General features: G+C 41.7%; 4 protein-coding genes across 4 annotated transcripts; 2 read left to right on the top strand and 2 right to left on the bottom strand.

Annotated features, from left to right (window-relative positions):
• Nucleotides 1–1,524: 1,524 nt before the first annotated feature.
• mug113 (Meiotically up-regulated gene 113 protein) lies at nucleotides 1,525–2,823 on the bottom strand (the record flags this gene model as incomplete). The annotated part of the gene is made up of 1 exon (XM_036639677.1): nucleotides 1,525–2,823. One exon carries the CDS (start codon nucleotides 2,821–2,823, stop codon nucleotides 1,525–1,527), a length of 1,299 nt encoding a protein of 432 aa, XP_036494418.1.
• Nucleotides 2,824–4,713: 1,890 nt separating this feature from the next.
• CGCS363_v007827 (uncharacterized protein) lies at nucleotides 4,714–6,051 on the bottom strand (the record flags this gene model as incomplete). Its single annotated transcript, XM_036639676.1, has 3 exons — nucleotides 4,714–5,147; nucleotides 5,239–5,797; nucleotides 5,869–6,051. The coding sequence occupies 3 exons, from the start codon at nucleotides 6,049–6,051 to the stop codon at nucleotides 4,714–4,716; spliced, it is 1,176 nt and encodes a 391-aa protein (XP_036494470.1).
• A 1,134-nt stretch (nucleotides 6,052–7,185) lies between these two features.
• CGCS363_v007826 (uncharacterized protein) lies at nucleotides 7,186–8,386 on the top strand (the record flags this gene model as incomplete). Its single annotated transcript, XM_036639675.1, has 2 exons — nucleotides 7,186–7,690; nucleotides 7,809–8,386. The coding sequence occupies 2 exons, from the start codon at nucleotides 7,186–7,188 to the stop codon at nucleotides 8,384–8,386; spliced, it is 1,083 nt and encodes a 360-aa protein (XP_036494471.1).
• Nucleotides 8,387–10,507: 2,121 nt separating this feature from the next.
• Nucleotides 10,508–11,284, top strand: fabG-12 (3-oxoacyl-[acyl-carrier-protein] reductase FabG; the record flags this gene model as incomplete). Its single annotated transcript, XM_036639674.1, has 1 exon — nucleotides 10,508–11,284. The coding sequence occupies one exon, from the start codon at nucleotides 10,508–10,510 to the stop codon at nucleotides 11,282–11,284; it is 777 nt and encodes a 258-aa protein (XP_036494468.1).
• Between the last annotated feature and the right edge of the window lie 13,773 nt (nucleotides 11,285–25,057).

Genomic DNA, 25,057 nt, shown 5'->3' with positions numbered 1-25,057 from the left:
CAGAGATTTCACCACGCCGGCCTACGACCGAGTCTCTCTCAGTACTTATTAGCAAACAATGCGCTTTTTCCAGAGCACGTCATCGCGGGATGCGGCGCCGGCGTCGAACCACGCATCTCTCGCCTACTGCCGTCGGCAATAACCAGACGTAAGAGCCAGCCCGGACTGCCCTTAGCGGCGGGCCAGGCGAACGTTTCCCTTGCGCCCCCAAGCCTTGCCTCGACGGTCTATCCGTAGTGGTCGATAAAGAGCCAATTGAGTCGGGAGGTTGGCGGATGCAGAGAGAACAGGACAGGGATCGGCGGAGAACAAGCATCGAGGGATGCGCCACCGGGAAAGCTTGGTGACGTCGCGTCGGTGTGGCCCGAAGGTTTTGCTGTGCCCATTGCCAAGCGCAGAGTCCAAGAGATGGCCAAGTGGCCAAGAGATGAGGCGACCTCTCGGCACGCGGGGGAAGAGGAAGCTTGGCAGGGCCATTTGCGTTCCTCGGTCGGCTATGTTTGACTACAAGCCGCATTCAACCGTGCCTGCACCTCGACGACTCAACTCGAGTTCATTGATGGAAGAGCTGCCCAAGGAGAATGAAAAGGGCACTCTCTGCCGAGTCATCTTGTTCATTACAGCGTCGCATACGCAAAGATGCTTCGGGCTTGAAACTGGGGACGCCAGACACCACCAGCGATGGCCCCAGTGCGCGGTCTGGCAGACGAGCTGGGATGTAGCATGCAGCATGCAGGGTCAGCTCAGCAGCGGAGAAACGACAATCGGCATGGAAGCCAAGCATTGGACGCGCCGTGGAGCGGGCGGCAGCCCACAGAGAAATACTGCGTAAGGCGGACAGGCTTTCTCTGCGTCTTCATGGTGGCTACGTCGAGCGAACACACACACTCACACACCTAATGCCATTTTGACACTCTCGGAAAGGCATGAGGCAACTCTGTCCAGAGACAAAACCAGTGAAAAGACGAGATGGCATTAACAGTTAGGATAAACGCAGGAGCATCGTCCACACCCAACACAGCTTCTGTTCACAAGTTCCAGCCGCGGTCGGGATTATGGCTGCTCCCAGAGAGAACGTTTGAACCCTGATGGAACACTTAACAGCCGCAAAGAATTGCGCCATCGGAATTCACAATTGCATCAGACGGGAGGCAAAGTGTAAACTGGCCATCCGATTCGACGGCGCATGCGAGCCCTTGCCCGTCCCGCCGCTCTGGGACGATCTGGGTTCCTGGACTCGATGCGCAAAGCAAAAAATGCAGCAAGTGCTTAGTTTATGGAAAAATGCTACCCGTAAAATGCAAGGAACCGTAAAACTCCACCGTCCATGCTTCCTTCTTCCGTCCGGGATGGGTGCTGTTCCGTTTGCCCGCAAACACCAGGCCGTCGTCCATGTTTGATGCCGAAATGCCAATGCGTCTAAATACATAACACCATGGTGATGTTTCCTGTTGCTCTCACGGCCATATGTCCTCCATGCTGTTTATTCCCATTGTAAAATGCCGTCGTCTCTCTTCAACCACCTCAAGGCACCTGCGTCTCGTCGAAATCGCACCACCTGCGAATAACCTCATCCACCGCCTGGATCCCCTTCTTCGACGCGTCAATCTGGAACCACTCCCGGTGCACCGACGTGCACCCATCACAGTTAATCGGCCCCGCGTGCAGCCCCATGCCCTGCAGCTCGAGGTGAATCAGCCGCTCGACGCGGTGCACATGCGGCACCATCCGCGGCTGCTCGCCCGACGCCTGGCTCGCGCCCGGGATGTAGGGGTAGTATCGCAGCACCTCGATGTCGTACGAGCACTGCCGCGACCACTGCTGCATCCGCCGCTGCACGTTGGCCGCCCGCCCGATCTTGATGAGCATCTTGTTGTCCGGCGCGCCCTTGCTCGCGTGCGCCACCGCCGACGCGACGTCGCTCGTGCGCCGCTGTCTGCCGCCCCCGCGGTCCGCTGACGGCGGGGAGAGCAGCCCGCGCGCCTCGTTGACGGGCGCACTGGCCTTTTTGGACGTCGCCATGATCCAGAACATGTAGATGTAGCCCGGCTCCTCGGAGCTGCCGTAAGGGCGTGCGAGCTCGGCCATGAGCGCCGACGCGACGGACGGCTCGGTGGTGCCGGGGATGAGGGCGAGGTACTGCGCGGTCTGGTGCTGCGAGAGCGGCTGCGGCGAGGCCTGGTTGGAGGAGCTCTTGCGGGAGTGACGGCTGGACGTACTCGGGCGGCCGGGGTTGCTCGTGCTCGCGTTCGGGGAGAGGTGGTTGTTGGAGGGGCGGGAGGAAGCCGGCGGCATGGCGGCGGAGCCTCCGTTCTGTACGGGCCGCGGCTGCGGGCGCGGCGGGATGTTTTCTTCCTGGGGATCTTCGCCGAACTCCAGGGGGATGGTGAAGCAGCAGCAAAGTGTGATTTCCCTCCGCGGCCTCGACTGTGTGCTGTATCCTCCATGGGGCTTCTCGCCGTCGGTCGATCCTCCTGCGTTCGGTCGCGGGCGCTTGTTCTTCTTGCTCACGTCGGAGCCGATGTCGACGAGGCCGAGGCGGTCTGCGAGGGTGTCGATGCTGGTGCGCTCTTCGAGGATGGGCTGGCCGGAGACCCGGGGCCCGGGGCTCGACTGGGAGGAGCGGCTGGCGGCTTGGTCGCGGTGGTGGTGGCAGTAGAGCGACTCCTCCTTGACGGTGGGCGAGAGGCGCTTGCCGCGGACGGGGGTGACGGGGTTGCGGCAGAAGTTGCCGTTCGTGGTGAGGCCTTTGCAGGTCGTGTTAGGGTTCTTGGAGTCGGAGCGACCGAGGCGGTCTTCCGGGGTGTTGGCGACGTAGCCCATCGTGTCGCTTGTCTCGGTGACGTCTCGTGATGGTGTTTCGGATGTTCGGCCGAGGATCGTGACAATGGTGTTGTGGTGTTTCTGCTGCTACCTTTGGTGAATTCGAAAAAAAAAGTCGAAATATTCCTTGAGCAGGACAGCAGCAACCGGGTTGAAATACGGGATCCGCAAAGACTGCGATGATGATGCAACAACACTTGGCAGCGTGAGTTGGCCTTGCTTGCTCCCCCGGACTCACGAACACGTCAAGGGCAGAGCAGGGCGTGAATCAGGGCCAGACCGACCGGGAGGTGATGCCAACGTCAACAACGGCGGGTCTCTCTGGCCGTCTCGCGACCTGCAGCAGCATGGGAGGTGAACAAGCGAGAGGAAGCATGGCTTGTGGGTGGTGACTGGGTGCGCGTTGGGCTCCTCTTGACTGGGTCCTGGGCGTGGACTCGACGTGACCGGGTCTGAGTCGCTGGCCGCTGGACTCGAGGCCACACGCGACACCGCTGTCCTCTGCCCGCCCACTGACCCCCCGGTGGTTGGGAGGGTCAGTCCAGGTCAGGTCACGTCTCGGTTCTCGCGTGCTGCTGCCTTCGTTAGGGCATTTTCGGTCGCTTTCGGGGCTCGCGACAGGGCGGTAAAGCCTGCTTGAGCGCCTGCATGGGAAGAGGTGGGTAACCGGAGCTGAGCTGGAGCTGCACGCGATGTCATCCCAACGTGAGGCTTGGATGGCACAGCCACGCACGGCCACATGCACGACGGTGGCTGGGCAGATTCACTTCCAGCCACCCATGTCCAGCCACTTTCACCTAGCCACATATTGCAGCCACACTTCTGTTCCATCAGCCACAAAACACCAAGAAATCATCGTGAGTTTCGAGCCGGAAACCATACAACGTCGGGGTCATCCAGTACCAAGTGGCAAGAGGAGCAACTGTTCATGGAGTATCTTTATTGTTGTGCACCAATTACTTGATACTTCATGCTCACCATGGACATTGGAGAGCAAGTATTCTTCGTTCTCGAGTAGGTATTCTATAGAAACAATATCGTAGAATGATTTACTACGTAGAACGACTACACCTCGGACTCAGCGGTTTTCAATCATGCTCCTTCTCATACCGCATGTGTCTTCCTCCACTGATGGCTCCAATACGACCACGTCGGCTCCGTTCCCCGTTTCCGACGTACAAAAGTTCCCAAAATTCAAGATCCGTAGGGCTCTGCGGGGAAATGGATCATGGAGCGGCCCGAGAGGGTCTAGGGCTTGGCTTCTTCATGCACTTTTGTCGGGTACAGTGGATCAACATCGACCGAAGGGAATATGTAGTGAATCACTGTAAAGCCATTTACAACTTTAACCATTCGGGGGCGGAGAGAAAGCTAAGTATTCTCTTGCAACTATTCGTATGAATTAGGTGCCTTATCCACGCCAGCGGAGAGTGCCCACCTACTCTTTGTGCTTGTGAACGAGGATTCTGGCCTGCCCTGTCAGTAATAACGCGATACCAGCGGCCACTTGCAGGTTGCTCGGATTTGCCTGTTGCATGCTGTACTCATCTTTAGATGATAGGAAGCTTCCTGATTTCAAACAGCCCACAACGTGTTTTCACCTGAGCGCATTGCTCATCAGTTAGGAGTAGTTGTCTTTTGCTGCGATTATGACGTGACTTGAAGGAAAGAGGGAATTTGACCTCTAGGGAGAACGCGCAGTTAACCACAAGAGACAAAAAGGTCGATCACTCTCCCAGACTCACAGCAACCACTGGTTCGAGTATATCTATTACAGCTATTGCAATACTACAGCTGGGCCACCTCGCGACTGTTTTGGACACAGTACAACACCACCATTATGCAGTTCAGTACGCTCAGATCCTTTTTCCATACCCGCAACAAAATAAATCAGTTATACCTCGCACTCTTCAACTCCGAGCCGTGCTCCTGATCTCTCGGGCTCCCCACCGCGACCTGGAACTGCACACCATCACGTCCCTCGTCTCCCTTCGCGGTCTCCTGCCTGACTTCATGCGTGACATGGACCTGGATGATGCGGCGTGTCGACTCGCCGTCCTCCGAGGAGTGCAAATCGCGGTCACGGTCGCCGTTGACCGTGTCAGGGTCCGGGTTGGACAGTTTCACGTGCGTGCGGCGCCCGCCGGTGCCGCCGATGGTCACGAGGTTAATGTTGTGGCCGGAGGGGCGCGAGGCGTACCGGTCGCCAGAGCCGTAGGTCGAGGCCAGTCTTCGGAAAAGGGGCCGCAGCATGGGCAGGGAACCGCAGATGATTCCGAGATCGCATTCGAGAACTGTTAACAGGACGATCTTGGCAATGGTATCTGTAAGGCAAATCGTTAGTTCCACTTTTGGCAACGCTTGCATTCTTTGCGGCTAAAGAGACAAGTGGCAGAGAAAGGGGGTGAGACTTACAATATTTATCAACCTTCGCCGTGTAGGCCCAGGTGTAGCCGATGCGGATAGTCGTAGCCACGGCAGCAAAGACACCCAGGGACAAGATACCGACAGTTGCAATCTTGGCCTTCTTGGGCACCTGCATATGGCGAAGCAGGAACGCGGGCACCATGGCGGTAGCAATATCCGTAAAGATGTTGGCGGCCGATACAAAGTAGGAGACGTGCAAAATAACCTGCTGTCCCGAGGTGCAGTCTCCAGGCTCGCCCCAGGCGGCAGAGACGGGCTTGCACTGGAAGATGGCAACGGGCCACGATATCTGCCAGACTATCCAGCACAGCGCAAAGAGGCCCCAGAGGATGTGTCGGTATATCTTCCTCGTGTCTTTGGCAACCCGGAGCAGCGTCCAGATAATGCTGGACTTGATGAGGGCACCGTCCAGCACGTAGAGGAACTGCCAGATAATCGTCCACAATCCGATCTGGTACATCATGCCGACGGTGATAACATCATCGTGGGACCCGATTCCTCTGTATGCAAGCACGATAACGGACGCATTGTGTCCAAGGTTGATGATCTGCGAGAAGGTTTCAGCGATCTGGGTTTTCCATCAAGAGACAGCTTGGTAACTGCCGCGCAGAGACTTACCCATCCTGCAAGCATCAACCAGTCCTCGGTAGAAAAGGACTTCAGCGTGATGCGGACGTGGAAACGTAGACACACCACCGCGCTGGACAGGACGGTCATCACAACCGCCACCACCAGCATGATGAGCGCCAGGCCCTCGGGCTGGATAGGCTCGAACTTGGTCGTCATCAGATCCTTCGCCATGGTTGCGGTTCTGTTCAGGCTGCCCGCTGCACCCCGTCGTGTGTGGTTGGACTGTCTCCGAGATAGCTTCGCGGTTCGAGAAAACTTTCGCAGGAGGGGCTATTCCGACGAATAAACGGGGAACGACGTCTTTTTCAGCATTTATCCATGGTCCGCCTTGGGTTAGTGTCCGCGGGATACGGTTCCTGCTAGCATAATAAGTTAATAACCCGAATGGTCTTTCTCCAGAATCCCATAGGGGATCATCACTTCCCAAAGAAGGGAGATGTGGTGCCATTAAGGGGGCGGCTGGAAACGGGGCTGTCTAGTAGGGCATCAAACAACGAATTTCTCACCGATGACCGATCAAGACGAGATATCCACTCCTCCTCATGAAGACGGTACAGGGTGGTGGGACAGACAGGAAGGATGTCCCAGGGTTCCGAATCCTGTTGGCTTCACGCCCCCTGCAGGTCTGCGTACGCGTGTAGGCGAGACGCATAATCCCGTCGCGGCACGGTAGCCAAAGACGGAACGCTGGCGGATTACAACCGTCCAGCCAAGATGTACGCCAAGATTCTTCAGCGGCAGTTTCTTGTTCTGCAGCGGCAGTTTTCTGTAGCGGCAGCCCTCTCGTGGGCTTTTACCGCAGCTTGTCATCGTATGCTCCCCACGCGAGGTGCATTTACTCATCGAAGTCGAGACTATTCCGCGGATACAGGCGAACCCCATGCAAGGCACAATTTCCCAGCAGACCGGAGTATTGCCCAATTTGAGTTTCCGTGTTGGGGGCGGCCGTACCGAATCAGGACTGGAAACCAGCTCGTCGGGTGGGATCATTGTCGATTGTTACTCGCGACTCGAGCTGTTGGTGCCGGTTCCACTCAAATGTGCCGGGTTTGACTGCATCTTCCACATTCCGGACGGGGAGTTAGAGAACAGCACGCTGTAGCAACGTACGAATAGGAAATTGAGCGGTATCTCTACATAAAGACGCGGTAAACGCGGGGTTGATACTGGAGGCTAGGCGGTGAGGAAGGGTGGTGGTGTTATATATTGGGAACACCTTCCGCTCTTCTGGGCTGTCGGTGCAAACTACAACCCAAACCCCTCGATACCACCAGAAAAGGCTGACCGCTGCAACACACCCCGAAGATGTCGACAACTACGACCGAAGAGCTCCCCGTCCTGCCCGAGGGCATCACCCCCGAGTGGCTCGGAGCCAAGCTTGGCCACAAGATCAAGTCGTTCGAGAACACACGCAACATCTGGGGCACGGGCAGCAAGCTCTTCTACACCATTACGTACGAGGACGGAAACGACGCGGACGAGTCCCGCCCCAAGCATGTCTGCATCAAGGGCGTCTTCAGCAAGGAGATGGTCGAGCAGCAGCCTTGGACCGTCAGCCTGGCCCAGCGCGAGGCCGAGTTCTTCTCCAAGATCGCGCCCACCGTCCAAGGAAGCATGATCTTCCCCAAGGGCTGGTGGAGTGGCACGAGCGAGAAGCAGGGCATCGCCGTCATGACTGACCTCGTTCACGAAGGGTGCACCTTTCCCCCGGAGGTCGCCGCTTACTCAGTCGAGAAGGTGAAGAATGGCGTGGAACAGCTCGCCGGTCTGCATGCGCAGTACTGGGGTAAAAGCCAGGAAGACCATCCCTGTAAGACGATCCCCATTCCGCTTCGTTTCTTTCACTGGCGCCTTTCTCGCTCCCTAGGGCGGCGGCCGCTCCCTTTTGATCACCGTTTAGAGGAAATCATAGTCTGACCGATGGGCAGGGATCTGGAATAACTACGACCCAGCAATGAAGTTTATGTGTACGCCATGGCACGACGTGGTCCGCGAACCCGGCCGTCCCAAGCTGCCAGAGTACCTGATGGACGGCGCGCGATGTAACGAGGCGCTCGACCGGTACTACGCCGAGCGCAACCCCCGGTTCCGCACGCTTCTTCACGGTGACACGCATCTCGGAAACGTCTACTTTACCGGCGATGGACGTATCGGCTTCCTCGACTGGTCAGCTTTCCACTTCGGATCGTGCTTCCACGACATCGTCTACCACATGACAGCCATGCTTACCATCGAGGACCGCCGCGCCCACGAGATGGAGATTCTCGACCACTACCTTGAGACCCTGCACCGCAAGGGCGGTCCCAAGTTCGACCGCAACGACCCCGAGCTGATGATCGAGTACCGCCGCTCCTTCATGACCAACGTCATCTGGCTGATTTGCCCCGACGCTCTGCAGACCAAGGAGCGCGTGCACACTCTCTGCGAGCGCACCGTTGCTGCTTACAACGACCACAAGGTCATCGACGTGATCCTCGACCAGCCCAAGCCGTCGGTCGCGGCATGAAGCAAATGAAGCCAAGAAATTCGTCGACGCGGGGGTCAGGAGCCGGCTGCAGGCGGATGACTCGCGAGAGAGGAGAAGTGTTACTACTTTTGTTTATGCGGCAGTGACAAATGCTGGGACTGGAAGGCAAGAAAATCACTCGCGGCTGGGGTGGAAAGGTTTCCAACCCATTTTGGGAAGAGGAAGCTGCTTGGGCAGCCTGTTGGCTCAGGGGCTAGATGCACATGTGAAGTTGAACGCACGATTGTGGAGAGACATCATGTAGACGAGTTGAAGAAGTGGTATCCCGCCCGACCCACATGCGGCCATCGATTTGGTGCTGACTGGAGTCTGCCACCAACACGGAGTTCAGCAGACAAGGGGGGCACCAGCAGGGGATGTTGAGCTGCCTCAGCCTGCATGGGCCAACGTGGACGGATGATCGCCAGGGATATCTAGCCCAGACACGGTAGCGAAGACTTCATTATCTGTCAAAACAATATAGCCGAGTTTCTGGTCGACTCGAAAGGCTCTGTGCCTTGAAGATAATCACGAAATGTGAACGGGCGGTTGGGTCGACAGGTGATTTTGCCAGCAGGATGGCCCCGCTTGCCTAGCTTCCGGCCGTTGGGGCTTGGCTTGTGCGAACAACAAGACCCTTGTCTACGCTGGCAGGCATGGCTCGAGTCATGAGCGAGTCCCAGAGCTGGGGTTCCGGGCACACGGAGTGATCCGGGACTCATCTGCGCAACGTGAGCTTTCTTCTTCTCCAGGTCCAAACGGGTCGCAGCAAGCCACCTGGTCGTGTCAGGTTCACCGTAGACCCCCAGCGTTAATTTCCTTGCAAAACCCGATAACTTCGTAAAGGGCAGATCAATTGGCGGAGCGTACTCTTCAATGACTGCCAGCGCATGGTTTCGGGGAATAATGTCAAAGGGATTACAGTTTGAGCAGGAATTCTCCTTAGAGAGTGTCATTCGCGTGGTCAACATCGAAAGCTTGTCTTCAAGTTAGCCGAAGGTCATCCCAGGTCACCCAGGAAACAATTCATGGGAATGCCCTGGGTACAAGAGTTGGCATGTTTCCAGATGGTATGGTGCCTTTCACAACGATAATTGTGCGTATTTGGCAGACGGACTTTGAAAAGTGACCGGGCACCCGAGAATTATGTGATCTACCATGAGTTCTATTCTTAAAGATGTGCCACCTAAATTCTAACACAAGCACCACGTTGTCCAATAGCTGAAGGCAATGGTATCTTGGAGCGAAGAAGGACCCCTGATTCCAGACATTATTTGATATGTTGATGTGAAAGGTAATGCTACCCAGTTCCAACGCATCGTAACATGGGTGATGGGGCGTTGTGAATGCCCCATTCGTGCTCCACCGGGGATGCCATCCGTTCGGGGGCTAACTACTGCGGTAGGCTAGCCTTTTTGATCCAGCCAGGGTTCGCTTCGATATTGCTCATATTGACTGCGTGGAACCACGGAACCGGATAATTCGAGATTTGTGATGAGTGCTAAAAAGAACAAAAGGGTCGAAGGAATGCGGCAGGATGCCGGTGAAAGCGGCGCAACGGAGTGGGATCGGCATGATCAGACGACAGATCTTTGCCTCATCCAAAGCTGAAGGCCGGCAGCTGGGTTCGGCGAGGCGGCGAGAAGGCGGCGCACCGGGCGGGCGGTTTAGCTCCCGCGACCGAGCGTGGTTCGTCTTGTGCCCAGTGCTGCAACGTCGTGAATTCATCGTCGCATCGCAAAGCACTGTCGTCTACCCATCAGATCTACCCCCTCTTACTTAGTGTCTAATCGAACAGTTTATGATTTTCCTTACATCGCACAAGGTAGTAGGACAGACTCATCTTTGAGAGAAACTTCAGGTGAGACCCATCTGACACAGTAGACATCAAGTTTAAGCACAATTTGCTAGACTGCGAGTAGATTAACGTTTTTGTGCAGTTTCACAAGAAGCCAGCTTCATTTCTTTTACGGGGTAGACTTCGTCTGAATATTACGCATATCCCACCTGTTTGTTGCTGGAACTGCTATGAAATAAATGCAGAGCGCCCATCTGGCAATGCATGATATCGGTCGACCGTCCGTTATCCTTTTCGTCTTTATAACAAATGAGATTTCGATAATGGCTTCGCTTAATGGCCTTTGCATCATTGTTGCCGGTGGTGGCGGCGGCATTGGATCCATCACATCTCAAGTCCTAGCAAAACGCGGTGCCACAGTCGTCATTGGCGACATAGACGTCGACGGCGCTACAAGGGTAGCCAACAAAATTACTGAGGCTGGCGGAAAAGGTGCATCCTATCACTTGGATTTGAGGACTGAAGATTCCATAAAAAGTGTCATCGAGACGGCGGCACGACAGTTTGGACGAATCGACGGCATCGTCAATATGGCGGCATGTACGCAACCTGGAACTATTGATATGGACGTGGCCGTCGACGAGATGCGTCATACGGTCTGGCGGGAAATTTTGGAGGTGAATCTGATAGGTTTTGGCCTCATGACGAAACATGCGATACCGTACTTGCTGCGAAACGAAACCGGGGGAAGTATTGTAAACATTTCGTCTGGTGCTGCGCATGCTGGTGAGCCGACACGTCCTGCGTACGGAGCGTCTAAGTCCGCTGTGCATGCTCTCACCCGCCATACGGCGCGGAAATGGGGACCTCAAGGAATTCGGGCTAACGCGATTATGGTTGGACTCGTCGGAACGACGCAAGTGAGGGAGCTCTATGCAGAGCAGCCGTATCTACGCGAAGCAATCATGAGCTGCCCATTGCAGCGCATGGCAGAGCCGGATGAGATTGCGACTGTCATCGCATTTCTGCTATCGAGAGATTCCTCTTATGTGACTGGCCAGGTTTGGGCTGTAGATGGGGGATATCTCTTTCGTGAATAGGAAAGCATTTGGCAGATATACTGAATGACTGCGACATGAGCCTGTGATTTTATAAGGGCAGGGGGAGTGAAGATTTCGCGAGATTACGCCGCGTTGCATCGACCTCGTGGTCGGCCCTGGCGACAGATACAAATTGGCCGTTATTCATCCCGGCAGACACTCAAAGGCCATACATCTGCAGTCTACGCAATAACCTTCTCGCCAAACGGTCAGTAAGTGGCGACAAGATAGTACAGCTATGGAACACGGCTACAGCCACAGCTAGCACACACTCGATGGCCATGTGCGCCAAGTGTACGCAGTAGTCAGCCTTCTCGCCGGATGGTCAGGTGATAGCGTCAGCGTCGTGCGACATAGTGCGGATCTGGGACGTAGCTTCAGGCGTAGCCCAGCAGAGGCTCGAGGCCCATGAGAATACAGTTCTCGTAGTGAAGTTCTCACCAGATAGCCGGGTGGTAACATCAGCATCAGCTGATATAACGGAACGGCTGTGGGATGTAGCTATAGGCGCGGCTCAGCAGAAGCTTGAGGGTCATAGAGAACTAATCTATTATGAGACGTTCTCTCCGGGCTGTTTGGCAGCCGAGTCACATTCATCTGGAGAGATGATATCGTCTCTTTCAATCAGTGGAATTGGTATTAGTTCCGACGGCGCTTGGATTGTGGAAGGGAAGATCAAGACCCTTTGGGTCCCCGATGAGTACAGACCAATAGCCTCGGCCACAAGTAGTTCAGTCTTGTGCATGGGGTGTAGATCAGGGTGTGTTACCCACGTGGTAGCTACGAGTCCGTATCTCTAGCAAAACCGTGGGCTCAAGACCAATAATTCCCTGAATATTTCGGCTTTTGAGCAAGTTGGATGACTCTAAGGGCCAGCAAATCTACCTATGATCTGCGCAAAGAACATCAAGAGTTGAAAGAATGCCGCAGTAGGCCGGCAGAAGTGGTGTATCAGTGTTCGATCACTGTGGACCGAACATTTTGGGGAGGCGTGGACAAGGCCAACAAGCAACTTTCGCGTTTCGTAGTCTCAAATGGTTAAGCCCATTGTAACCTCTCTAAGAATATACTTCAACCAAAGGCAAGAAGACTGTCCCGAGCCCCAGGAGAGTAGTTGCCAGGCATCAAGAACGACTGACGTTTGGAAAGTATCGAGAGAGCGTACCTTGTTTATTATCCAACGAGGGCCTTCATAATTGCGAGCAAATTCAACTCAACATGATGCGCTTTTCTTCTTCAAGTGGCACGTTTTTTCAATTTAAATGGTGGTTAATTGACAGTACCCGATATTAAGCCAAAGTAGTTTGTAGCACCTTCGAAGTCGTTTATGACGGCCGAAACTCGCCAATGATCAGCCTTTGACCATGATAAACTGCAAATCCATACAACGGCACTTCTTTGAGTATATCAACGCACTTGAGTAATGACTGCGACCATGGTATTGCCCATGGACAAGAGAAATGTGCTGGGAAGAACGCCAACAACAGTCAGAGCCCACTGCAACTTGCGTAGGTCTGCCATCGAATCTTTCTGGAAAGCCCATGTTACTGAAATTGAGCTCATCACAACTTTCCAAAGCCTTTGGATTGGCACGACTGACGAGAAAGCCGGGGAAGTTCCGTGGCGAAGGTGACGAACGCGTGGCAGGGGAGGCATCGCCTGTGGCCTTAGTCTCTCTCGGCCGGCTGGTTTCGACAGTGCTTTCGTCCGCACCTTTGGTGCGCTTTGGTTGGTGCCATGATGGACAAGTTATGATGGTCAATTTGCCTTAGACCGAGCATACCCATCATGGCGTATTTTCGGCCGACTGCAAGGCTGTCCAGCATTGTCTGCTCAACGGTGCCAAAAACAATATCCAACGCTAGAACCGGCTTTCCTGGTACTTCTGAGGCTTTCTAACGACCCAAATTGGATTCCGCAATAACGACGGAGACTCCAAGATCCAAAATTCATGGGATTATTCGTCGTCTCGGTCATTTCGACACGTCAATTTCGACACGGTCCCTGACGACAATGGCTTTCCTGTTACCCCGCTTCCAAGCAAGCTGCACAAAGCATTGAGCCACACCGCTGGTGCCAGCAGATATGATAACCCAGTTTCCTTCAACAAAAGGTGTCACCTCCTCGCAGAGGAGCCAGATGACCATGATGCCGGATCTCATGAGAGATGCCGCCAGCGGCGGCGCATCACTCGGCAGCTTCAGTAACGAGCGTGCCTGGAGGATAGCATGGGAGCGTCATGTCCCCAGTCCAAGCTCGCAGCAGGTGATTACCACGTCGTCCGTCGCGAATCGGCTACTGGTTGACTCGACCATGATGGCGCCGCCCTCGAACCTGAGAACGGGCCACACATCCACACTGAATCGTGGCTTGACCGGATGAACCATGAGATCGACAGTGTTCAATGGAACGGCAAGAAATCTGACCAAAACCCGGTCTGGGGCTTAACCAATCGATGAGATGTCATGAGTGACGAGCCGGGGAGCTGGCTTTCAACCAGGCTCTTTTTGAACGAGACCTTTTGTCATTGAGAGGAAACTCATGGGGTTCGATGGACTTGGTTGACTTCTGTTTGAAGACTGAGGAAGATCAAGGTGTGAGTGACTGAGGCTTGAACACATAGCTTCCCCTGTCAAAGCCCTGTCAAACAAATGATGAACCGTGTGCCTGTCCAGCTGTGACTGCCAACTGGTAGTACGTACGTCTTGTTGGTTGGCTTTAAGCTCGCAGGCATCTCAGCCTCAAACCGGAGGGATGTTGTAAAGACTGTTAAACCTTCGTATACACGAAACGAATCTTATAGTCCTGACTCTGAATCTCCGTGGAACGTCACACTCTATACTGAGCGCGACAATTGTGAAGGCCATCAACTGGTGTCGAGTTTGTTGAAACACCCGGCCCACCAAAGACACTGGCATTACCCCGCGATTCTAGTCCGATCATATCGCACACGCCATCGTGATTAGCAGCTACGCTATCTGCGGCCTAGCTTCCCACAGCAAAACCCCCATTTTTCGTCTTAAAGTTTACTCGGGTAATTGTGAATCAGGCACAGGCTACTACTCATGGAGCTCCGTGTATCACAATGGCGTTGAGCTGCACTCGCCTAACCTGCCATTATTTGCGGAGTAATCCACAGCAACCCTTATGCCAGCAGCTTGAGAACGCCGAGCATTTCCGCCTCTAAAGATGGGCTTCTTCTCCGCCTCGCTCTGCGGCAAGCCTTTCTCGGTCCTTTGCCGTTCAAATTGTAGTAAGTCAACTCGGAAACGTATGGGGTCAGCGCCAACTCAACGACGAAAAAGCGGTTGCTGGACATGTCGCTTACGTCGAAAAAGGTGCAGTGAAGGAGGTCCTCCTTGTGTCAACTGCGTCGACCGACAGGTCTACTGTCACGGTTATGGTCCTAAGCCGGAATGGAAGGACAAGGGCGAGAAGGAACGTCAAGAAGCAATACGCTTGCAGTTGAGGACGCCAAATGCACCACGCCGCCGCATCTCTTCGGTCACCCACAGCAGATCACACGTACAATCAACGCAGGCTGTCATTTCTGCAAGCGGGATGGATGCTGGTTCCCTCATCTCTCCACCTCTGGAGCGCGCACTCAGCACATGCTCCACTGATGTTGAAATCGACCTCTCTCTTGATGTCGACCTAGATCGGATTTTGTTCGGCGAGGAGTGGTCAACCTTTGAACACCACAGGGTGAACACCCTTCCGGTTCAGCCTGCGTCTCTCCCTACACCTATAACACCCAATGTGAGGTTCTCTCTTGCGACTTGCGAACCACATCTCACCCATCAGTCATCCGAGAGGGAGATGGATCTGGTCATGCAATATTTGGATCATGTCTTTTCTCAGGCACAAGGACCACACCTGAACCAGCCTCGTGGCTGGCTTCTTTCCGCTCTCATGGCGTCGCCCGGCTTCTACTTTGCAGCGATCGGCATAAGTGCATACTGCCAACACCATGACGCACAAGGAGATTCTGTTTTGCAGGCGACAGCCTATCACGACTATCAAAGTTATCGAACTCGCTCTTCTAAAATCTTCTCGGAAGGTTCTTGGGGTAATCTTCCTGGGGAAGCTTTAATTTGCGCAGTACATCTATACCGCTTGGAGGTGAGTTTAACTTCCTGTCCCTCATACGGGTTACTCTGACCAACTGACAACCGATAGACACTCTCAGGGGATACCCCAAAAGCTCAGCAATATTTCAAATCTGCCTTGACAGCAATGAGAGACCTTGAAAGTATTGAGAATTCCCAATCAGCCATGCCGGTGCCACCTGTGTCATCGGCCATCTCGCCACACTCAGTCGGGCCTGACCTCTTTCTCCCATCCAGCAAGGCCATGGCATATTCACAATGCCTCCTGGCTTGGACTGACATCCTGACCTGCTCGCTTCAGGGAGTGCTGCTTGACAATATGGAACTATACAATAGACTATTGTTAGACGACAATTTCTGCTCCATGTTTCGGACAGCAACAGGCTGTGCATTATGGGTGCCTAAGTGTTACGACCTATAGATAAGGATAATAGCTGAACGACCTACTTAGGTGTTAGGCGGCTAGGGTAGGATATTTATACTATAGGATTATAAGAATAATAGGAACTCACTTAGTATAGAAGAACTATAGTATAAGTTATATAATAATAAAATAGAGAAATAATTAGTAGAGTATAAGATAGAACGTTTAGTAATTAGTTAGTATTACTAACTAATTATAATTACTTTATATACTTAGGTAATTACTTCTAAATAAATAAAGAATACTATTTAGAACTTATATATAGTATAACTTAAGCTTAGTTTAAAGTTAGACTCCTATAGCTTTTTAGTAATTAACTTAGTATTTATTTTTAAAATACTTTTAGCTTATTTTTACTATAAATTACTTATTAAGCTTAAGATTAATTATTTTAGTTTTTAAAAACTTAATCTATTATAGCTTATAACTTATAACTTAGATTATAACTTAGTATATTATTAGAATATATTAATCTTTAGCTTCTATTAATAAACCTTATTATTAGATAGCTAACTATAATATTTTAATTATTTTTATTTAGTAAGTTAATTATTAATTCTTATTAATAGTAATAAATAATAATATCTTTTTATACTTCTATTAAGTTACTTATTTTTAGACCTTTATTTACTTCTAGAGGATAAGTTACTTAGAATTTAGCTTAAGAACTAAGAGATTAGAAAATAAAGGATAACTTAGATAGTAAAGATAATACTAAAGAACTTAAATACTAGTTTAATAAAACTAATAATAATTTTAAAGTAATATATAAAATATTTAATTAGAATACTATAGCTTTTAGTAAACTTTAGGAATAAGCTTATAAGAACTAAGACTTAGAAAAAGAAGTTATTACTTTCTAAGCTACTATTAATATTATTTTAGCCTTAGTTAAAAGATAAGAATAACTTAAGCTTAACTTTCTTACTACTTTTAATAGGACTTTAAGATAACTTAAGGGATATTTAGTTTAGATATAAACCTATTAAACTTTCTATATAAATATTTTTTAAAATAAAACTAAATAAGTAGTATATATAGTTACTTTCTTTAGAAGATAAGCTTTAGCTTAATTTAAACTCCTCTAATAGGAATAACTTAATAATTTTATTAAGAAATATAGCTAAGAAGTTAAGGATATTTTTTTTAGTTTTATAAGATATATTAAAGCTTTTTAATTACTTTTCTTAGAATTAGATAAGAAAAGATAAGCTAAGTATAACTTAGCTTATTTTAAATAAACTAAGTCTACTTCTCTCTATATAGCTAAATTCTAAAGAATTACTTCTTAACTTAATATAACTAATAAGAGTAAAGTCTTTACTTTTTATTAAGGACTTAAAGATAATATTAAAAATAAAATAGTTAAAGTTAATAAACTCTTTAGTTTTAAGGATTATATTAAATATATTATTAAAATTAATAACTAACTTTTTAAATACTATAAGGAAAAAAGAGAAAGAAGACTAAACCTTAATATAAGATATAAATACTAATAGTAACCTTAACTTAAGTTTAATAACTAGTAGAATAATAATAGACTGCATAATAATTAGAATAATACTTACTAAAGTATTACTTATAGATAATATAGTAAACTTATAGACCTCAGTATAATAACTAAACCTAATAATAAGAAACTATAGAACCTTAAGTATTATAACTATAATAAATAAGGATATATTACTAAAAACTATAAATAACCTAAGAAGCTCCCCTAGAGATTAATAGTAAAGCAACCTTAATAAGTTAATATAATTATAAGAGCTTTATATATATCTTAGTTATAGACTAAATACTATAATAATAAATATTAAATCTACTTTAAAGATAAGGAAATATTAGGATATTATCTAAGGGATAATAACTTTAGATAGTTTAAGTATAATATAATTATTCTTAATATTTATTTTAAGACTTTAGCTATAATATATTCTAGTAATAGTAGAATTATTAGGAAACTAGCTAAGTAACTTAATAAAATACTAAAAGTATAATAATTTAAACTTATTAGTATCTTAGTAGTATAAGCTTAAAACTAGGAACTAGAAAATAATAATAAGTAAAAATTAGTATACTTCTAGTTAGTAGAACTTATATATTTAGAATATATTTAAGAAGAACTTTATAATCTTATATAGAAAAGATAATTAGGAGCTATATTCTTATATATAGAATAATATAAATATATATATAGAAACCTTATTAGAATTAAATAAATTAACTAAGAAATAAAAGAATAGGTTAAGGAGGAATCTAAAGAAGAACTAGAATATTAATATAATCTATTAATAGAATAATAACTTCTTAGTATAACTAGTAATTAAACTTTTAGGGAAGGTGAAAGTTTACTTTATAACTTAGATAAATTTTATAATATTATTTAATAATATATTTAGGTAGAGATTACTTATAGTTTTACCCTTAGTATAGATAACTTTAGCTTTAAAGAAGAGTTTAATAACTAAGAAGATAAAATTAAGTAACTCTTAAAATACTAAGAGATTAATATACTTTAAAATAAATAATAGTACTATTTTTATAGTATTTTAATAGATTAGTAAGACTAAGATTATACTTTCTAGCTATATATAGAAGATTATCCTACTTTATAAAGTAACTATTAATAATATTAAACTCTCTTTTAGCTTTAATACTTCTATAATAAATATAAAGAATATATAAGAGATAAGTATAACTATTAATTCTACCTTAGAAAACTTAATAATAAACCTTTTAAAAATATCTATACTATATATATTATAATTAGATAAACTATAATAGCTTTTAATAGAAAAATTACTACTTTTTAATTAAACTTATAGTTCTTTATAAGATATTAATATAATAATAATATAAAATAGGATAAATATTAGTATAATAAATATTAAGTTTACTATTAAGATAAAACTTATATATAGAGAATTATAAAAAACAGACTAAGACCTCTATAAGTTAGAATTTATAAAAATAGCTTTACTAAAGTAGTATAAGAAAGAAAATAAATTACCTATTTAGGATAATTAAAGTAGTTAAAAAACTAAACTTACTTATTAATAATAGATTATAATAAGTAATAGGGAAAAGATCTATTTATTAGATATTATAAGGATATAAGAAGAACTTAGAACTTAAAGTTATTATTAATAAATAAATAACACTTATACTAATTAATAATAAAACTAAAGTAAATTTTATTACCTCTTAAGCTATTAATAAACTAGAAGTATAATAAAGAGGAAAAGAATAATTATACCTTTTATATATAGTAAAAGGAGAAGAATTTAAGTATAAAGGAAGTATTATCTATAATAAAACTATACCTTTTAAGATAAGTTATTTAGATTAAAAAAAAAAATCTAATTTAATATTACTAATATAGAGATATATAATATAGTATTAGGATTACTTTAGCTATAAATAAATAACTTATAAATAAACTAAAGTAAAGGCTAACTCTAATAAGATTATAATAGTTTAGTTACTAAGTAGCTTTATAGAAAGTAAGCTTTAAATAAACTAATATAGTAAGAAATAGCAAAATAGTATATCTACTACTTTAAAATAAAAAAAGCTATATTATAATAATAGATAATAGAGGATCTTAAGAATAATCTATTTCTATCTATTTTAGAAGAATATAGAGTTTATAAAAAACCTTTTATAGCTAAGTTAGAAACTAAACTACTTAAATATATAAGTTTTAACTATAAAATCTCTCTTAAAGAAGGAAAAGAACTATAATTTAATAAAATCTATAGCTTTAATCTAATAGAAATAGAAGCTTTAGATAAATATTTTAAAAAAAATCTTAAGAAAGGATATATTAAACCTTTAATATTACTAATAAGAAGCTTAATCCTATTTATATTAAAGAAAAATAGAAAATTATAACTATATATTAATTATTATATACTTAATAAAATAATAATTAAGAATTACTACTTATTATTACTTATTAATAAAATAAAGAGACTCTTCTATAAAACTAACTAGTTTATAGTTTTTAACTTTAAAGGAACTTATAACCTAATTAGAATAAAATAAAGAGAAGAATAGAAGATAGCTTTTAAGACCTAAAAAGGATATTTTAAATATTTTATTATACTTTTTAGTTTTATTAATACCTCTATAATATTCTAAAATATAATTAATTTAGTTTTATATAAATATATTAATATTTATATAGTTATTTACTTAGATAATATCTTTATATTTTTATTAATACTAGAGAAATATAAAGAGGATATTTATTATATCCTATAAACTTTTTAGGAAACTAAGTTCTTAGTAGAACCTAAGAAAAGCGAATTCTATACTTAGAAAGTAGAATATCTTAGATTTATTATTACTCTTAGAAAAGTTTAAATATTAAAGAATAAGATTAAAGCTATTAAAGAATAATTAAAACCTAAGAACTTTAAAGAAGTCTAAGGATTCCTAGGTTTTATTAACTTTTACTAAAAGTTTATTAAGAATTATAATAAGATTAATATAGTTTTTACTAACTTTAGCTATAAAGATACCTTTTTTATATAAGAGGAACCCTAATAAATAGCTTTTTAGAAAATTAAAAACCTTATTAGTAGTAAATTAGTCTTAATAATACTAAATTTTACTAAGTAGTTTAAAGTAGAATTAGACTTTTTAAACTATACTTTTAAAGTATAGTTATTATAATAGGATTTAAAAGGAAAGCTATACCTATATACCTTTTTCTCTTAGAAACTCTATAAACCTAAGTTTAACTATTAAATCTATAATAAAAAACTTATAGTAATAATTAAAGCTTTTAAGGAATAGAGATTTAAACTCTTAGGAATAGTTTATAAAGTACTTATATACTTAAACTATAAGAACCTTTTATACTTTACTACCTCTAAGGTATTAAATAAATAATAAGTTAAATAGTTAGAATTCCTTTCTAAGTTTAACTTCTGAATTATCTATTAAAAAGGATTAGATAATAGTAGAGCTAACGCTCTTAGCTAATAATTAGACTATAACGTCTTAATATCTAAAGAAACCTAAGTAATTCTTAAAGGAAATAATAATAGAGACTTAGTATTAGTAACTAAACTCTTAATAATAGCTAGATGATTTAAGATTAGCTTACTTAGTAAACTAAATAATAAAGTAATTATAAAGTTCTATATTTAACCTATATATAGTTACTAAGGAATTATAAAAACCTAGAAATAACTATAATAGTAATATAGAGAAAAAGTTACTAGAGAATATATAGTAAAAGTGATTAAGGACTATAAAGTTTACTTTAAAAGTAAACCTACTTAATATTAACTTTATAGTATATTATAACCTTTACTTATACTATAAACTACTTAGTAATCTATATTACTTAACTTTATTATTAAGCTATTAAAATCTTAAGAACCCCTTATAGGAGTATATTATAATAGCATTTTTATTATTATAAATTAACTTATAAAATATATTTACTTTATCCTATATAAAGAAGTAAATAATACTAAAGAGTATGTTTATATATTTCTTAAGTATATTATTACTAATTATAGAATACCTAAGGAAATTATATTAGATAGAGATAAGATTTTTACCTCTAACTTTTAGAAATTAATTATATTACACCTTAATATTAAATAATTAATATCTATTATATTCTACTTATAGATTAATAAATAAATAGAATAAATTAACTAAATCTTTAAAACTTATTTTTATATTTATATTAACTATAACTAAAATAATTAGGTTATATTATTACTAATAGCTTAATTTACTTATAATAGCGTAGTAAGAGAAAGTATTAAGGAATCCTCTTTCTATCTTAACTATAGATTTAAACTTATTACTTATAGAGAACCTTAAATAGGACTAGCTATAGTAAAAGCTATTACTTTAGTATAATAAATTAAGGATATCTAAGAAAATATATATAAAGAACTTAAATTTATATAATAACAAATAAACTAATTTAGTAATAAATAAAAGATTAAGGGATTAACTTTAAAAGAGGGAGATAGTACTTATTTTATATAGTAAAATATTAAAATAAAACGACTAAGTAATAAATTTAACTTTAAAAAACTTAGACTTTTTAAAATTTTATAAGTTATTTTACTAGTTAACTATAAACTTAAACTTTTAAATATTATAAAGTACTACTTAGTATTTTATATCTTACTACTTAAATTAGCTTTATAAGGATTATAAATAAGCAATATTATTATTATAGAGAATAATAAGCTAGAATATAAAGTTAAATATATTATTAATTACCTTAAAGAACCTAAAGGATATTAATATCTTATTAAGTAAAAAAGATATAGATATAAAGATAATACTTAAGAATCTATAAAGAACCTTACTAATATAACTAATAAACTTACTATTTATTAGTAATAATACTAAGAATAGGAAACTATATTAACGCTAATAATACCTCTTAGTTAAATAAATACTAATAGCTACTAATAGATTAAATACTTATATAGATATATTAGACTACTAATAGAAGCAGATAAACTATAATAAAGAAAACTATTTATTTAGTTAGGAATATTAGAATATAACTAGGACCCCCTTAATAAGAAGTTTAAAGTACTAAGATTCTAATTAAGGATTAAATTTAAGTTTATTATACTAAAGCTACTTATTAATTAAACCTCTAATATAATAGATATTATTAGCTCCCCCTTTATAACTTCTTAACTTTTTTAGAAAACTATTCTTTTCTATTTATATAAATAGTCTAACTATACTATAGACTTATTTAACTTAGTTTATATAGTATATAAAGTAGTAGCTTTTTTTTATAATACTTCCTCTTTAGCTACTTCTATATTTTCTAAATAAGCTACTTTATTTAGTAAATAGTTAACTATAATAAGTTAGTAATATATATAAAACATAAGGAGCATAGAAATATATAAGTATAAATAGTATTTACTACTATATTATAAGACTACTCTAAGTAAGTATACTTACTATAAACCTTACTACTTAGAAGAAACTTATAATACTTCTCTATAGAATAATAATAGGAATAAAATATATTAATAATAAAGCTAAATTTAATAATATATAATATATAATTATAATAATAAAGAGTAGAAATAGAACTTAATTTTAATTTTTAAATATAACTTAATATAGTATTAGTATTATAAGTAGATTAGGAAGTATAATTAATAGATCCTTAATTTAAGACTAATAACTTATTTATATTAGGTTTTAAGGATAAAACTTTTAGAGAGGGGACCTAATATTATAACTTATAGATAAGGATAATAGCTAAACAACTTACTTAGGTATTAAGTAGCTAAAGTAGGATATTTATATTATAAGATTATAGGAATAATAGGAACTTACTTAGTATAGAAGAACTATAGTATAAGTTATATAATAATAAGATAGGGAAATAATTAATAAAGTATAAAATAAAACGTTTAATAATTAGTTAGTATTATTAACTAATTATAATTATTTTATATACTTAAGTAATTACTTTTAAATAAATAAAGAATACTATTTAGGATTTATATATAGTATAACTTAAGTTTAGCTTAAGGTTAGATTTCTATAGCTCTTTAGTAATTAACTTAGTATTTATCCTTAAAATACTCTTAGCTTATTTTTACTATAAATTACTTATTAAGCTTAAGACTAATTACTTTAGTCTCTAAAGACCTAATCTACTATAGCTTATAACTTATAACCTAGATTATAACTTAGTATACTATTAGAACGTATTAATCCTTAGCTTCTATTAGTAGACCTTACTGTTAGATAGCTAACTATAACACTAAGGTTATTATAGCTTGCAGCAGTTTAGATGCGTAGAAAAAAGACTAGGAGAGATAATATAAGTTAAGTATTTATGCTTTAGTTTCTTAAAGCGATAATATTTCGTCCTCTATCTAATAAGAGCTATACTTAGATGCTAAGGATTTAAATTTTGATGTGCGTGCTGGGGAACTGATAAGCATCTATAGATATGCAGTGTTAGTTTATTTGAATGTGGTTGTTTCTGGGGCTAATCCTTGAGTTCTTGAAATTTCGCACTCTGTTGATTGTGCGATGAAAGTGTTGTGATGCCCTCAATCTGAGCTGCAGCCTCACTACTTATTATGTAATATATAGTATTATATAAGCTGTATGTGTGGATATTAGCCTATAATATAAACTACTTTTCTAAATAGTTACTCTTATAATATATCTTTATTCTTAATAACTTATGCACTTATAACTTATAAGAGTTATAAGCTTAGCTCTATTAATAACTTAGATTACCTCTCTATTATAAGTTATATATAAGAAACTTATTCCTAACTTTTTATTAATTTTTTTATTACTTTTATTTATTATATCTTCTACTAATAATAAAATTCTCTTTATAGGAGATATTCTTATATTAAGAAGTAATTAGTTTATATAGTATATTTATTTTAAGTTTTATATATACTTAAGAGGTTTTTAGGATTATATTAACTTAGATATAAATAATTATACTAACTTTTTATAAATAACTATAGTTTTAAAGATCTCTAAGTTTATTACTAAACGTTAAACCTTTTTAAATATAAAATACTAAGAAAAATATAATAAATAAGTAAAATAATATCTAAAAGAAACTAAATACTTAGTAGAGACTACTAAAAATATATTAGAGAATATTTATCTAACTATAAAGACTTTAAGAAATAAAGAGGATATAAGTATTATTTTTAATAAAATAGGAGGATTATCCTCCTTCTTAGAGTTTTTATAAACTTTTTAGATTACTGTGAGGGGCTAGCTTTTAGTTTGTTTAACTTAGGGGTGCCTTAATTATAGGAATTTAAGCTAAAGAGGGGAGGGTTTTAGGAAGCCTTTTGTGTAGAGGAAAAAATAGGTATAGGGTAGTAGTTAAGTGAATATAGTTACTGAGGGTAGAATTCTCTTAGGTTTGTAGTACTACTTAGATATTAATAATAAGTATAGCTTATAATATATACTCCCCCCCTCTAGCTTTTATATAAGTATAGTTATAGTATAAGCTAAGGGTAGTTAGTATAGGCTATAAATAGGGCTAGTATTATATTAATCTAAGCTACTAACTACCTTACGCTTTATAAGTAAATAATATAATAATAGGATTTTTTGCGCTTAGTTTGCTTCCTATTTTTCCTTCTCTTATTAATCTATATAGTAGTAAGTTAATTAATTAATTATAATGTTATTTTAGCTGATTTTTTATTGTTTTAGTGGTGTTTCTAG

Source organism: Colletotrichum siamense, assembly GCF_013390195.1.
Source record: "Colletotrichum siamense strain Cg363 chromosome Unknown KSG_Cg363_contig05, whole genome shotgun sequence".
NCBI lineage: Eukaryota > Fungi > Ascomycota > Sordariomycetes > Glomerellales > Glomerellaceae > Colletotrichum > Colletotrichum siamense.
Note: the sequence above shows the minus strand (reverse complement) of the source record. Positions and strands in the feature narration are given on the sequence as shown.